This window comes from Micropterus salmoides, unplaced genomic scaffold, assembly GCF_014851395.1.
Source record: "Micropterus salmoides isolate LMB-PRFRI ecotype aquatic unplaced genomic scaffold, ASM1485139v1 Ms_hic_scaffold_20, whole genome shotgun sequence".
NCBI classification, from domain to species: Eukaryota; Metazoa; Chordata; class Actinopteri; order Centrarchiformes; family Centrarchidae; genus Micropterus; species Micropterus salmoides.
Genome location: NW_024041151.1, coordinates 18449364 through 18465054, shown reverse-complemented (window position 1 = coordinate 18465054; position 15691 = coordinate 18449364). Strand labels below are relative to the sequence as shown.

At 37.4% G+C, this 15691-nt stretch overlaps 2 protein-coding genes across 2 annotated transcripts; both read right to left on the bottom strand.

Annotated features, from left to right (window-relative positions):
• Positions 1-379: 379 nt before the first annotated feature.
• Positions 380-2217, bottom strand: rln1 (relaxin 1). The gene is made up of 2 exons (XM_038734469.1): positions 1666-2217; positions 380-1045 (listed from the first exon to the last, which is right to left on the bottom strand). The coding sequence occupies exons 1-2, from the start codon at positions 1859-1861 to the stop codon at positions 696-698; spliced, it is 546 nt and encodes a 181-aa protein (XP_038590397.1). The 5' UTR covers positions 1862-2217; the 3' UTR covers positions 380-695.
• A 283-nt stretch (positions 2218-2500) lies between these two features.
• plgrkt (plasminogen receptor, C-terminal lysine transmembrane protein) lies at positions 2501-15342 on the bottom strand. Its single transcript, XM_038734470.1, has 5 exons — positions 15188-15342; positions 14678-14779; positions 5176-5306; positions 4523-4632; positions 2501-4017 (listed from the first exon to the last, which is right to left on the bottom strand). Exons 2-5 carry the CDS (start codon positions 14756-14758, stop codon positions 3890-3892), a joined length of 450 nt encoding a protein of 149 aa, XP_038590398.1. The 5' UTR covers positions 14759-14779; positions 15188-15342; the 3' UTR covers positions 2501-3889.
• Between the last annotated feature and the right edge of the window lie 349 nt (positions 15343-15691).

Sequence of the window (15691 nt, the reverse complement as noted above, 5' to 3'; positions counted from 1 at the left end):
AAGTCTAGTACATGTTTTGTACATTTGAAAACCATTTCTACATTTAGAGCAAGCAATCGTTGGGTTTTTGTGCAGGTATGTTTTAGCTGCATCACGAAGGGTTAAAAGTAAAAAAATAAAATCTATCCACTCTTTTGGAGCAGTGTCCTCGGGGTGTTGACAGAAAGCGTTCAGGCAGGTGTAATGTTGTGAACAGAGGCTAGCAATAAACTCACAGCAGCCTAAATGACGTTAATGTGTGCTATTGGCCATGATCATAGGTTAGTCAGATAATCTGCAGGCGAGAATATAGATGCTGTTTACTGCTGCAAATTTCCTTCCATGCACATCAACAAGTGTCGTAGCCAATATGATACTGCTCACCATTTCATATTAACAGTATTTAAAATTTATTCTCAATGATGCTGACAGGGTGACATAACGGTACATACAGAGAGCATGGTTTTCTTTTTAAAACAAAATATCAAACAAGCAAGGAGAATAAAGGAGACGGAGAGACATGAAGTTGGCGTGATGTGATGAGTCTTTGTAATTCAGTTGGTCTTTACTGTTTTGTATATTCTGTGCAATAAGACAAGAGACTCCATATTTTACCTCCTACACATCTTTCCACAACTGGACACTGTCCATTACAGCTCATCACACCATCTTCATGTCACAACCCCTCTGCCATCACCCCTCCTCTCCTCCCTGCCTCAGCACAAGCGTCCGATATCATTTTTAGTACACCCCTGGCTACAACACTTCCCTGCCACACCCAGAGAAAAGTTCCTCTTCTTCTTGCTCGAAATGGGCCAGTTGGCTGCCGCTGGGTCCCCGTCTCGCTCTTCCAAAACCGTGGATGGCTGAGACTTCTCCAGCGAGTCACTCAGCTGTTGCTGCATGTCTTCTGCGGCCCCGTAAAGAGCAAGGAGGTCTGCCAGGGAGTAAGAGGGGGGAATATGGAGAGGAGGGAGGGTGTCTGCTGTGAGCTCTGCGCCAGGTTGCCAGGCATGCTGGTTGTGCTCCACTGTAACGTCACTGAGGGAACTCCACTGGAAAGGATCTGGGGGAAGAAAAAGGATAAATACCATAATAACCTCAAGAACAACCAGGAGTTTTATATAAAGCTCAAACTGTGGAGTATTTGTCAAATGCACCTTTAGTCGTGCTAAAATCAAAGAGGCAGAAGGTAATTTTTAGAGGACTGACAACACAGGAATAATGGTAATTACTCACTTAAAGGGTTTTCAGACTATGTCCAGTTACCAGTGAACATGAGCTGACCAAGGTGCTGAAATATGAGGCTCTGTCAATCAAGGGAGGGCAGGGGGGGCTTTGTCCCCTAATTAAAACACTGTGGCAGTCTAACCCTTTGATGGGCAACAAATTACCATCTAACATTATTACAAATGAAGAAAGCAATCAATTAGTTCTTCCTCTCTTCAATCATCTTTAGCTCTTTACGTAGAAAAAATTAATTCCTTACACTACACCTCGGCTACAGAATGTATTTACAGCCAGGTTTCACTATATGGTTAAAAGTAGATTCTTTACAAGTAGAGAATACTTTTTGAAACATGTCTGTACACGTGAACATTTTTTTTGTACTGTTAATTTTAAGATATACACCAATTAGTGTGTGCACATTAAGCAATCAATGAAACCGCAGTAATGGTAACTCACCTAAGTCCCCTTCTGTGGATCGTTTCCATCGGGAGCCGCCACAGGTGAAAATGACTGCTCTGATGAACTCTCTCCCGCACAGTTTCACCCCGTAGTCCCTCGGCATGATCAGCCTGCTCATCATATCAGCCTTCACACAGCCGCACATGCCACCGAAACACACCACAGCCATGGCAAGACTCAACCTCCAGAGCATTTTTTCCCCCTCGTCCTGAAACTTACGGAAGGAGCCGGCTGGTTTGCGCTGCACAGGAGGTTCAGCTGAGTTCCACCTGAGCTCTGAGCAGTGTTTCAAATCCTGCTGGTTTGTTTCTGTTAGGAGAGTTCTGTTGCAGCCAGTTGAGATGAATGCTGAAGTTGGAAAAGATGCTTCTGTTTGTCTGTCTTGTGTTGCAGAGCAGACTTTGGTCTCCTCTTCTTGTACTCTCTGCAGTCCTAGTCACTAGTTCACTCGTCAACTTATGTTTTCAACCCCAACCCTCTCCCTCCCACTATGACACACACACACACACACACACGTCATTTAGATTGATGACAATGACGTACTTGGAGCTATTTCTTTATTGTCGTAACATTAGGGGAATGTGCACATTGCTCATACACTAGCTTAAGTGATGGCTTTGAGACAAACTATATGAAGGCATGTATGATGTCTTGAACACCCAACGGGGAAGAAATTAAGATTCAAAGTGGTTTAGGCTTCTTTAACACTGTGAGTTTATGTTAAAAAAAACAACAACAACAAAACAACTGGTGGTTTGGTGTTTACAAGGTATTTGGCTTAGGAGCTTTGCATCAAGCACCTTGTCACAAAGATGACTGGAGAAGAGAAATTATTTGTGATATTTCTTTTTATTGAATTTACAAATTTAATTTCCATCATGTCAAACAAGTTAAAATTATGATTAATACATAATGCTTAAATATCAGCACCTTGTAATATTTTACATCAGTGAATATTACTTACAGGTGCATCAATTCCAACTATAGATTTGGTATAAAGCTCCTTAACACTTAAACTCAATTGTGGCAAATTAACTCATCAAAAGTTTTAGTTTGGGGAAATTACAATCTTCTGCTGTCAGGACAAACATCTGCCGTGTGAGAATATTTACATTCAAATCTCCATTAAGTAATATGTTTGATATTATCATTTTGATCGCTCTTTAGTGGATTATCCAGTCGGTTTGAGCAAAGAAGCTTTGACAGCGAGTGTATCACCTGCCTGCCAGGAAACGTCAGATATCCAATGTGTCCAGTGTGAACCAAACTCGAGGTAAAAAAACATTACACGTCAGGTGACACGGAAATGTACACCACTAAGATTTTCATGTTGCTTTGTGTCTGCTTAAGGGTTAAATTACTGATTGAGTATAGGAGTCTTACTGCCCTCTAGTGGTCAGTAATCACTTCATGCAGCTTTAACTAGATACACAACAAGCACAACAACTTGTTGAGTCATGCGCTTTGTCCCAATTCAATACTACATGCAGAGTCTGCGACGTGTGTTACTATGTGGTGAATGAAGTGGAAAATAAACACACAAACTAAATACGGGTGAGTTTTGAGTGTGCTGTTGATGGACACTATTTAGGAAATGGAGCTGCTCACAGCTGTTAAGAAAAGAAAAGAAATTGTGGATGGTGGTGAAACAGCTCCAAAGAAAATTAATATTAAACCTTAGGAAAAACATTGACGTATTTTTGTTAAGTTTAATTGGCTGAAAGTTGCAGTTTCATTGACATCCGACATCACACATATAATTTCCTGTTAGCATAAAATAGTAAAGTATGTTGCCATTTTTGGACATTAAATGGTAAAACAGTATACTATGACGATTAGTATGTAGTTTATATTGTATAAAATTTGTATGTAGTCTGGATTTGGGGCACAGAGTGAATTACGTTACAAAGGTTAAATGTAATTGATGCAAATATTGATATTACAGATTTATTTCATGATAACTAACTTTTTAAGTATTTTGAGTGGTATTCTGCATCAGCCAATGTGCTTTTAAAAAAGTACTTATAACAGTTGTTCAGTGCTAAGAGGGTTTGGCTACTGATGCACCTCTAATAGTAACCACAAAAACAACATAATTATTTTTATATTCATTAATATTGAGACTACTCTGACACTATGATACATAATTATTACAATTTCCATAACTAAGCAAAAGCAGAACGGGTGAATGCGTGGACCGGACGATTAGGATTTTGTCATGTCATTTCTCCAAGAAGGAAGTGAGGCTGCTTTTAGCGCGGCGGGCCTTCTCTATGCTTTCAAAAGTTGGAGTCCCATGAGGCAAGTCCAGACAGTCATGTTCAGACGTCATGATACTCTCAGCCTCCCCTAAAGGCACAAGGGGGAAACAAAATGCGGTTTAACAGATATAGCTGGTTTTAGTTTGTGTACATATGTGTATGTTGTTAATACCCCCAAAATTAATTCTGCATGGGAGGTATAAACATAGATTAATTTAACAGAAAATACTGTGTCTTACTGTGAAACAAACAGCTAGTCAGTGAAAATGACAGGGGCGTGGGTATATAGGGGGAAAATATATTTTGGAAAACTACAATAAGATTTAACTTTTATAATAAAGGCACTTTTGTCTGTTTGACAATGAATCTTGAAAAGAAATAGGTTGCTTTAAGTGTTTGTAACATAAGTCTAACTCTATTTCTCAGACTTAAGATTGAAAAGTGTGGTTTCACTACCAAAAAACAAAACATACTTTAAACTGTATGTGACATGTTGATGTGAAGCAAACGGATAAAGAATATTTTTCTGGCCAGCATTTAAGCTTTGCTAATGGTCGGTGATGACAATAATGACAACAACTGCTTAGACTTACTTCTCATACGATTAATAAGTGTCCCATAGGCGCTGTCCATCTGGTAGGCAAATATGAAGCCGAGAGGAAAGATGGGAGCCAAGAGGGCCGGTCTCTTTCTTTTAACAGCACTGTGGAAAAATAAAGAGGCAAAAAGAAGACAATTTTGTCAATATGCCAAAAAAGATAAATAAAGCACTTTGAGAAAGCATACTTCCATTTAGGTTATACAATATTTTATTACAGAAAGTTTCATATGGGATTTGCAATAAATTACACACAGTTCTACAGTAGACTATTATGTTTACCAACTAAATCCTAGGAATATATAAAGACAAATTGGAAAATGTGAAATGAATCAGATTCATGACGATTAAATTACAGCTATGTAAATTTTTCATATTGCTGTAGTGCCACCTATAGGTGGCTTGTGATTTTAGCAAGACTAACTGTTAAAAGGCCTAAAGTGTTAAAAACTTGATACACTTGGAGCTGCAGCAGTAAAGGCCACTGGAGTGTGATTCATTTAATACTGAAGCTGTTAAGATCACACTTTACAGGCTGTCTTCTGACTGCACATGATTACTGTGCATTTGTGTGTGTGTTAGAAACAGATCATCTGGGTGAATCCTATCTTGAGGTGACAGGTAAGAGCTGTTGCAACCAAAACTCACCCTACAGCCAGTCCCAATGTAGCCACTGTAAAGAAAGTGCCAAAGTATTTGAGAAACTCTCTGGACCAGGCAATTTGCATAGCCATCTGTCTCTCTCTCATCTGGTTCTGCATCAGGATCTGACGCTCCATCTATGCATACGTGTGCGTACACACACACACACACACACACACACACAAGAAAGGACACATAAGCCTAACAGGCCTTTATAGCCAATTATGGACACGGCATAGTACCTCTCAATGTACAACTTCATAACCTGAAATATTTAATGGTCAGAAAAAGAGTTTCAGGAATACAATCTGAACAAACAAATGACGAAAAAAATAAAACACTAGAGTCTGACTGATATATTATTTTATATATATATATAGATAGATAGATAGATAGATAGATAGAGAGATAGAGAGAGAGATAGAGAGAGAGAGAGAGAGAGAGAGAGAGAGAGAGAGAGAGAGAGAGAGAGAGAGAGATAGATAGATAGATAGATAGATAGATAGATAGATAGATAGATAGATAGATAGATAGATAGATAGATAGATAGATAGATAGATAGATAGATAGATAGATAGATAGATAGATAGATAGATAGATAGATAGATAGATAGATTGTCCCTTAACAATAAAATGTCCAATGCAGAAGTCAGGAGTAATTGCTACATACTTCAAAGAAATCAAAGCGATACTACCTTTTTTATACAGTCTATATGTTGCACAATTAAAATGACAACAAGAGAAACAAAAGGTATCAGTACAGCTGGATATTCAAGCAGCGAGATGGACAGGCAGACAGACAGTCAGTGGGACAAAGAAAGGGTCAAAGGAAATAGCGATAGCCAGTCCAGCCTTAGAAACACTGTGTCCATGCTGATGCACCTCAGTCAGATGAATCTTTTGTCTGCCGTTTCCTCTCTGACACTCACTACACGTTTCCTGCATAACAATTTCTATGGAGCTGACTGAGTGACATTCTCATTGAAAAAAGCCATTATTCTCAAAAAGTGAATGTGTCAAAGATGAGCTTTTATTTCCACTTAACAGGAAAGTGATACTAACTCGCTGGCAATGCAAAGGTTAAAAAAAAAAAGTGACCACGGTGACATTCAAGTGAGTCAATGACGTGACGTGGATGACACAAATTACAACTTGTCGGAAAAAGCAAAGTTTTGATTTCTGACTCTCAGCCCAATATTCCCGAACAATTTGGTGTTTCAGCATTAATGGTTGAACACTGTGGGATTCAACCTAAAGTGAGTGAAATTAGGTGGGGGCCTGTGACACAGAGACTTGCCTCTACAATATCTGTTTTTGAGGTCTACATATAAAACGTTTCTAAAATAGAATGAATGAGTGAATTAAAAAAAAACACTTAAGACATAATACTGTCGCTGCAAGCAACTAGCTAAACATAAACAATTGTCCAGGGCATTATCCAACAAACAACTACTAAATATCGTTAATAAATTGGCCTACAGTACTATAATGCACATTACCTACACGTCCTGTAAAGCTTTAAGAATTAGAAAGAAAACTAATCGACATCCTTGCAAGAAACTAGGCAAAAAATCTACTGTTTATGAAGGTAATTTAGTAGTGTGTTAGTAGTGTTAAAAAGTTTCGCCCAGTTAACCTGGTTTGCAACATTTGTTGTACACCTTATTTTCGGACCGTGAAGCTGCTCATGTTTATCCAGCTCTGCTTCGCCTCATCAAGTTTTAACTTGTTTTCATTCATGTCTTGTAAAATATCTAACAAAAGGTTTGACATAGGAAAGTAATTCTAATTTACCACAATTGAAATAGCACAAATTAAACACCATTTTTGGTTAATACTAATTTGTTCTCCTGTGGCAACCATGTGAAGAACATCCAAGTGTGGTGATTTAATGACTAAAATGCTTGGTTACTAATATCAGTAGTAGAGGAGAAGGAAATTGGTTAAATTAAGAAAACAGCTCAAGAGGGCTAAGCTTTCATCACCAAGGTGAGACTTCACTGGTAAAAGTACAGTACTCACATTAATGAAGTGCAATCAACCCTCTAATCTAATTTAATATGATTTTTAAGCCTGCTGTTAGACTGATTGTGGTTCAATCAACATTTGTGAACATTATTTTAGTCAGACACCACTCAAAAAGCACAAAACCTATAGTTAATAGATATGATGATTTAACTGCATCTCTTTTCATGAAACTGGATACTGAGCAGAACTGAACAACTGTTGTCTTGCACAACTGTTCCCATTTATGTGAGACAAACATCTCAACTCCATGTGAGTCTGTACTTGGAGGAGGGAGGTTTGCTTATGGACGGTAAGGACATGCCACACCAATATTATATAAACTCCTTTGTATTATCTCTCCTCTCTGCTGATTAAAATTGTTAATTATGTGAGTACTCTGATTAAAAAAATATATTCTTTAATTTTCAAACAGGCTTGTGTCCATTTGGCATTTTTCTCTCTCACCGCACAAGCGCTACATCCCAATGCTCCCCATCTGCCAGAGAAGAACACTATGGCAACCATGTCCCATAGAAATTACGTTTGTATATTACTTAACTGTTTCATAATTACATTTTGGTGACAAACGCTGCCCGGATTATATTCAGTGACAACATTACGTTGAGTGAATGAAACACTATATTTATGTGGCTCACATCAAATAATGATTTGATTTTTTCTTCTGTTCACTCACTTTGTATTTTGTTAATTGATACATATAACCTATTAACGTGTCTAATTTTGAGAGCATTCTTACTTTACAGCATTTTTTCCACAGTACAGTATGTTGGATTTGGACTGTCAGTTGGACAAACCAACCAATTTGAAGATTTCATAATCAGCTCTGGGAATTTGCCATGACATCTGACTAAACATTTAAATCGTTTAATCAATAAAATAATTGTCTGATTGATCTATAATGCAAATAAGTGGCCCTACTTTATTTATATAGTGTCTTTAATACAAGAAAATGTTTGGTTTCAATGCCTCTAAACACATTTAAGGTTTCGAGAAAAGCCCCCCATCACTCAGTCATAAGCTGGGAACACGGCCATGAAATTCTGTGTACACTTGAGAAATTTTTATGTACATTTTTCTACTTTTGAAATCCATTACTGTAACCAAGCTGACTACACCTGCAGGAAGGAGGAAGCTACAAACTTTTTAATGCCACACTGTTGAGTGCGTCATACTCAAGAGATACACTCTGTGTGGAGTAATGTTTCAGAGTACTGGAAATTACAGCAACCTCTTCTGTAATCAACAATGTTTGTTCTCTAATTGAGGGGTCTACTGAGCCAAATTAGTAAACAAAAGTGAACTCAAGGATGTCTCATTAAAATTAGACATGATTGAAATAGAAACTAAACGCAGCAGCTGTAGAATTATGTTTCGATTAGGCCCCTTTCTGAGGACATGAAGGGGATATTACCCATCCGTTCATTATGGTTCTCAGAAGTGGGAAATCTGTAAAGGAAAGGTTTCTGCTGACGTGGTTAAGAGATGTCACCTCTCGGGAGGTCATCAGGGTCACAAAAGAGGAAGTAGGCCCGATATGTCTGGTCTATATCAGGAAACTACCTATTTCTTGTCAATGATTGTATCCTCTGAGTCACCTGCTTAGACGATTCTTTTAAAAAAAAAAAGGTCTAGAATATTCCAATGGAGATCAAACGTAGTTAAGAAGAGATGGAAATTGTCTTTGTGGGGGCGTAATCAGAGTATAATCAGCAATGGTTTAAAACAACACCTGATGATTGGTAGCTTGCCACTTGATTGAATGGCACCACTCTCTATGGCTCATTAAAAGTCAGCTTCAGGGGTGAATTGAAGTGCATTAGTGCAGACTGCAGAAATTACTTCCCCTGTCAGAAATGAGCTTGTAAGTGCAATGCTGGTAATAATCATTTTCATTATTTATACTTCTGCCTATTATTTTTTCAATTAAGTGATTGAGAAAAAAATTTCTCACAAGAGGCTAAAATGATGCCCAATATAATGGTTGCATGTTGTTCACAAGGTCTGTAATCTGTATTTCAACTGTGAACAACACTTTACTATTGTGGACTCTTAAATTTCAGAACCCCAGAACCAACACATGAAGCCCCATGATTTTTCATTTTTCAAAATACAAATTAATCTATTAACAGTTAAGGTTAAAGTTAACTGACAGTAAAAATTACATTATCCTCTGGCCAATTGCCAGCTCTCTCACTTCAGATGGCCCAGACTAAGGCCCATAAAGAATGATTTAAATATTTGACCTCCACAAAACTCAGCATCAGCATTGACGCAGCTGACATGGAATTGAGATGCAAATATGTGTAAATCCTCCTGGACATTTAACTCAGCTTTGATGGACACTCCAGTCATAAACACCAATCATAACCTCTGCCAGCAGAAGCTCTCTGCCAGACAGAATCTCAACGCACTCTCTGTTGCACCCCACCTACCGCTCCTCTTGTATCAAAGCATCAAAGAGCTAGTCCTTGTCTATTGCTCCATCTGCTACTTCACCACACTCACAGTCACCAATAGAAACAAACTCATCAAAACCACTAAACACACACAGCCACTAAATTCACTTTCAACATCACAAATGTGAACATAAATGGAGTTATTATATAAAATTACTCAATGTATAGTCACAATCACAGATCTTCGATGTGTGAAAGACAACAAAAAAAAACAAGCTTGCTTTGCCAGACAATTTGTGCCTTCTATCAACGTGCCTGTAAACGGTGTATCATCTGAAAATGTCCAATATTAGCGCAGAGACACTTTTACAGTATTAGTGCAGATACCAAAATTATATAAGTTTCTCTATTAAAATCACTTTTATTTATTTATTTAACAGAAGAAACCAAACTTCTCAAATGTTAAATTTCTAAACAAAAGGAACCAGTCCATAATTGGCAACATTTTGGTTTACTTCAATTTTATTAGGAACTATCAAATAAAAGAATAAGCGAACAAGATTATGAAACCATCTGTCATATTATTTAGTTCTAGATACTTGTTGCAACATTTCGGTTGTAATAGATAAGTATTGAAGTTCAACACCCATTGCAATGACCCTAACCATGTGGTCAATGTGAGAAATACTTCAGGGACTGTTGCTCACAAGCACCAACACCTCTAAATATTTATATATGCACTGTATATTGTGAACTGTTAAGGTTCTGAAATTATTGTTTTTTTAATGTTTTTTTCCATGGCCTATTTCCATGTGATGACTATGAGTTTTGAAACCTAATCAACTTCACATTACCTTAACCTACTTGTGTAAAAGTAGACATGTCTCTCAGTGGAAACATCACAAGGGATGAAGAGATTTGGAGGTAAGCTTGGACACACGATGAGTGTAAGATGGTGATGGGAAAAAGCAGTGAAGAAAAAGTGAAAGAAAGAAATGAGCCACGACGAATTCACTCTGAAGGTGACAAAGTGAGAGCATAGCTGAAATGTAAGCGGGAAATTCACTGACATTTTCTAAAGGGCTGCAAGAATCCGCAGAGTGGGACAATACTGTTACACTCGAATCATCACGGCCTACATGCTGACAGAAGGGAAAGAAGCAGACGTAACAGAAAGAGACCAAGAGCAATCCACAACACACTCAGATATTATGGCTATCATGTTATTTGTCTTAATGTTATAAGTCTTAAATGTCCAAGTAGTTTTTGACAATTTAAAACATAATTTTTGTATTTTGCATAATTTGTGTTTTGAACAACAACAAAAAAAAAATACTCGTATGATATAAAGTCGTTAATGTTTTGATTAACCTCACTTAAGTCATACAGTCTATCAATAATTACTTCATGCCCGATTAGGTGTGGGGGTTCCTCAGGGCACCATTCTTGGTCTCTTTCTGACAAAACAGAAATTTTAATAATTTGCTCTTTGCCCAAACCTGTTTTGACAACATCTCTGCATTCACATTTGTGGTGCACAGAATTCTGTAAGATAAAGAATTTTATTTTGATTCATGTTTACATTTTAACAAGTATATTAAAACAGCTCACTCAGTCTTGCTTCTTTTACCTCACGGATATAGTAAATATTAAACACAGATTGCCTTTCCAGGATACTGAGAAAGTTATCTTGCTTTAATCCGTCAGTCTGAATCTGTATAGGTGAAAGGTGTGTACAAAAGGTGAAAAACTTAGTATTTCCGTAATTTTAACCAGTGTTATTGTTTAATTCTATTTATTATTGTCTCCTTTTTCCTTATTGTTTTCCCTATATCTGATCAATCTTTTATGTCATTTTAATCACCCTGTGTTCTACAACTACTTTATGTAAAGTATGTTTTGAAAAGGAAATAAAACATAACCAAAATTAGAGCGTGACTGATAAATCGGCATACTGATACTATCGCCCGATATGAGCTAATGCCAGATAAGTCAGTATCTGTGTATATAACAGCTGATAAATATGCAATTAAAAAAGAAACTGAGAGACGGATTCCTCAATCATGTTATTAGTGTTGTCGTTGCAAAGTTTGTCCACCAGAGGGTACACTACAACTCCCTTGTTGGCAACAAACTTGAAACGCCACCAATCCGCCACAAAACACAGCAATCAAATGAACTTTTGTTCAAATAGATATTTATAATAATAAAAAAAGTTTATTTTTAACTGCATTAGACTGCATTTTGTCATGTTATTTTGGCAAAGTCTCATAATTACATGTAACTAGTGATAGATCGCCGATTAATAGGGCTGATACCTGGCATTTTGAGATAATTTGCGTCAGCCGATACCTGCACTCTCGAGGCAGATAAACACAAAATGTCTGCAGAGACACCTGCAGGCAGCCTTGTCAATATGGCTTAGGGCTGGATTATATGACCTAAAAACAAAATCACTTGCTAATGCTTAACTATTAAAGGTGGGATGTTCTTTTCGATTCACAAATGTCAAACACTGAAGTTAATTGATCAAAAGACATCTAAGTGACAGGTGCTGTTATAAGAGCAGAAGTTAGGTCTTTAAGGCCATTGCAATGCGTTTGTATAGCAAGTGCTATACTAACCATGTTAGTGCTCCCCCTTAAAATGACAGCTAATCTAAAATATATATTGCCATACTGTAGAGAATAATGCAGTTGAATGTCATTTTTTGACTTTTGACAAACTGTACTCTCCCTCAAACAGTCACGTTCAGAAATCTACAGCTTCACCCAATTTATTTTTCTATTTCATTAATTAATAAATAAATTCCATCTAAAACAACATGCAACTGGCTAAGATAACCATGTAATGTATATTAGATTGTTCTCTGCACAGAATAATTACATTATACATGACTTTTCTGATCGGCATTATATATCGGCCATTAGCTGCCCTGATAATCGCCGATAATCTTTCTTTATGTTATGTGTTTCTGAAAAAAAAGGGGGGAAAAGAACTCTGATAATTTGCAATATCAGATTTTAAAATCACATATCAAAATCATATTGGTCTTAAAAATCCCATAACGGTCAGGCTCCAGTCAGGGAGGTCTTTGCTCACCTACTTTACACTCAAAACCACTCAAGTTCAGTGACTGTGAATAAAAAGCGAAACACCACTTTTAGCAGTGAGGACTGATTTTCAAATAGAAAGTGAATAAAAGTGTCATTTACATCATTTCAGAGATGCCATTTATCCGCAGGACATGCGTCACACAAACACTCATATCCAGTGAATTTTCAAGTAATGTTTAAGATGGTTCAAACACAACACACAATGACTTTGACTTCAGAGTCCACAAGGCAAACACGTGGAAAGGATCAATTAGCTATGAGTAATGTGACTTGAAAACACTGGCAAGCAATCATCTTAGACATCTTAATGCAGGGGGAGGCAACAGCCTTCACAGATATTCTGAAATTGCTAGGGTCAATCTTACTCATTAAATTTGGTGAATTGGAAAATACATATCATAGAGGCCTAACAGTTGACCATTAGCGACCCTTAAGATTTTTTTTTGAATGTTAGACATTTGAGTATATTTTGTTCAGCCAAGATCTGAAAGGTTAAATATATTAATCAAAATGAAAAAATAGAAGCTATTGTCACAAATGCTTTCAATTATTTTTAAGCAGACAGATAATGGTAAAATTTAAATGTCTTACTCATTTGTATTCAAAAGTGATTCTGAGTGTGAATAATAAATATGAAACTATCTGTAGTTAAGTTGATGAAACAATGTAGATCCACTACAGCAATGCTTAAACATGTACCTAATATTTACATGTGAGTCATGTCACAACCCCAAATGAGGGAGGTCTGAAACTCAATTGCCAAACCTTTGCCATCACTAAATAATATTAGCCATCATCTACCACATTTACAGCTGGGAGAGCAGGAGAAAATTACAGAGCAGAAAATACAACAAACCTTTTGGGCGTAAGTCGGATAATGTCATTGGTGTTATGACAGTCACACATACCCCACCTGCTGCTCAGCTGCTTGCAGGCATGAATAAATCACAACAAATTGGCCCCAAAAATGATAAGAAAACAATCGTTTGTTTTGTTCTGCAGTTTTAAATGAAAAAATAAATAAATAAACAAAAAATGTAATGAGTGCAATAAAACATGTGGTCTCTAAATGGAAATGGTGACTTTCGCACTGAAGCTTGCTTCGACAACGTGTGATTCAAGAAGGAAAGACAGAACACAGGGTTGACGATAGACAGCTCGATCGCACAGATCAATGTGAATTGAAGGTTTTCTGAACCAAACTGCCAAAACGTTTGTCCACGTGGGCTGGGTTCACTGGAAAAATTGACAGATTTACCAAAGATATTCCTTAGCCTCATGTTTACTGTGTGGTAATTTGATTAAAAATATATTTTTATATGAATATGGACTATGTAAGTACAGTGTCAACTGAAATATTAATCGAGGTAGATTAAGATAGCCCGATAGATCAGGTAATAAAAGGAGGTCCTCATGTGTCAGTTGATATTGTGCTTTAGTAGTCTAGATAATAAATAATAAATTCCTTTATTCCTAAACAAAATTACAAATTGATCAAATTGACACACAGCAAATATGGGGTTTTTGGGGCCTTGGGGTTAGCTGCCTGCTTTGCCCAGCAGGTAAACCAGCCTTGACTGGTACAACATGTTTTACTTGCCAGTAGTACATCTATATTAAGACACTTTCAATTCAGATGAGGTACAAATTAAGCCACAGTATTCCAGCTGACACAGGTACCACAAGGTTGCAGGCAGGGTGCAAAATTAACTGTTTTGCCCAACAGCCAAATGGCTAGTGAATGCTCAAAGTGTACCAGCAACTAAATAGATTACCATTGTTTGTTTGTTTTTGGCTGGTGAGTAAAGTAAATCTACCAGCCATCTGCATATTTTACCAGCATTTGGTGGGTGGCTGTTGCTAATTTTGCACGCTGGTTGCATTGAGTAAGACATGAGTAGCAAATGACATCTTCTGAACAGTGTGGTTTTTAAAAAATATTTTGTCACTGGGTGCACCTTCACTCACCTGCAGCCGAGAATTGTGGAGCATGAATTCTTGCTGCTTTTTAAAGTTTGCATCCATGGGTTTAGAGAGTAGAAACCCCATGGTGGCGCTGCTACTGCGGACCTAGAAATACAATTACTCAAAATGATGCCGCAGTGAAAACATGAGCCAACACAACGTTACCAAACATACACTAACCAGCTTTAAAACTGGATCTGCTTCAACATGTGATTGCACTGCCAGTGTTTCACTGTAACCTCCTAAAACGCTGCAGCTGACAGCTATAACGTTAATTTATAACTTGATGCTAATGTACACATCTTGCTGTTGCTAGCAGTACGTAACGTTAGCAAACCTTAAACAACCTGACGTATGGTTCAGTGCTTTTTGGGCTTTCCTGTTAGTTAATTTGGCTAACGACATGTGCTAATACTGCTGAGTAAAACAGCTCCCCATGCTTCACCTGATATGCTTCGGTTTTAACCTTGAGTGGCTAACTCAACTACAAACGAAAGCTTTAACGTTACATACCTAATAAAATTTGAAGACGGTGAGCTAAATAATATAATTATAGTAGCCACAAAAGCAGCACTAAGAAGCGTTCAAGGGCATGTCTATCAAACCAAAAATGCGTGTACACTGCCTCAAAAATAACCAACTTCCTTTTTCTGTCAGTTACCCATCAACGACAATAAATAAGCACTGTTCCGGTCAATCTTTCAAAATAAAACAGAACCGGACAAGAAGGGTGTTTTACAAATGTCAAAGTAATATAATGATTTATTAACAGGCCTCAGCTCTGACACTGGGGTTGTGAAATTTATAGTTTAACCCGTGTGTTAAAAAGGTATAGTGCTTGTCCCAGGCATTGTACAGGCTGTGGTTCCAGGCTGGTTGTAATTAAATGGGAAATGGCCCCCTCTGTTGGTGTTCGTGGGTCACTTATAGGTTGTCAGCAACTTGTTTGAATTTCAGGTGACTTCATAAGTTATTTAGATGAAGATCTTTAACTACTGTCAGGTTACTTTTCACTCA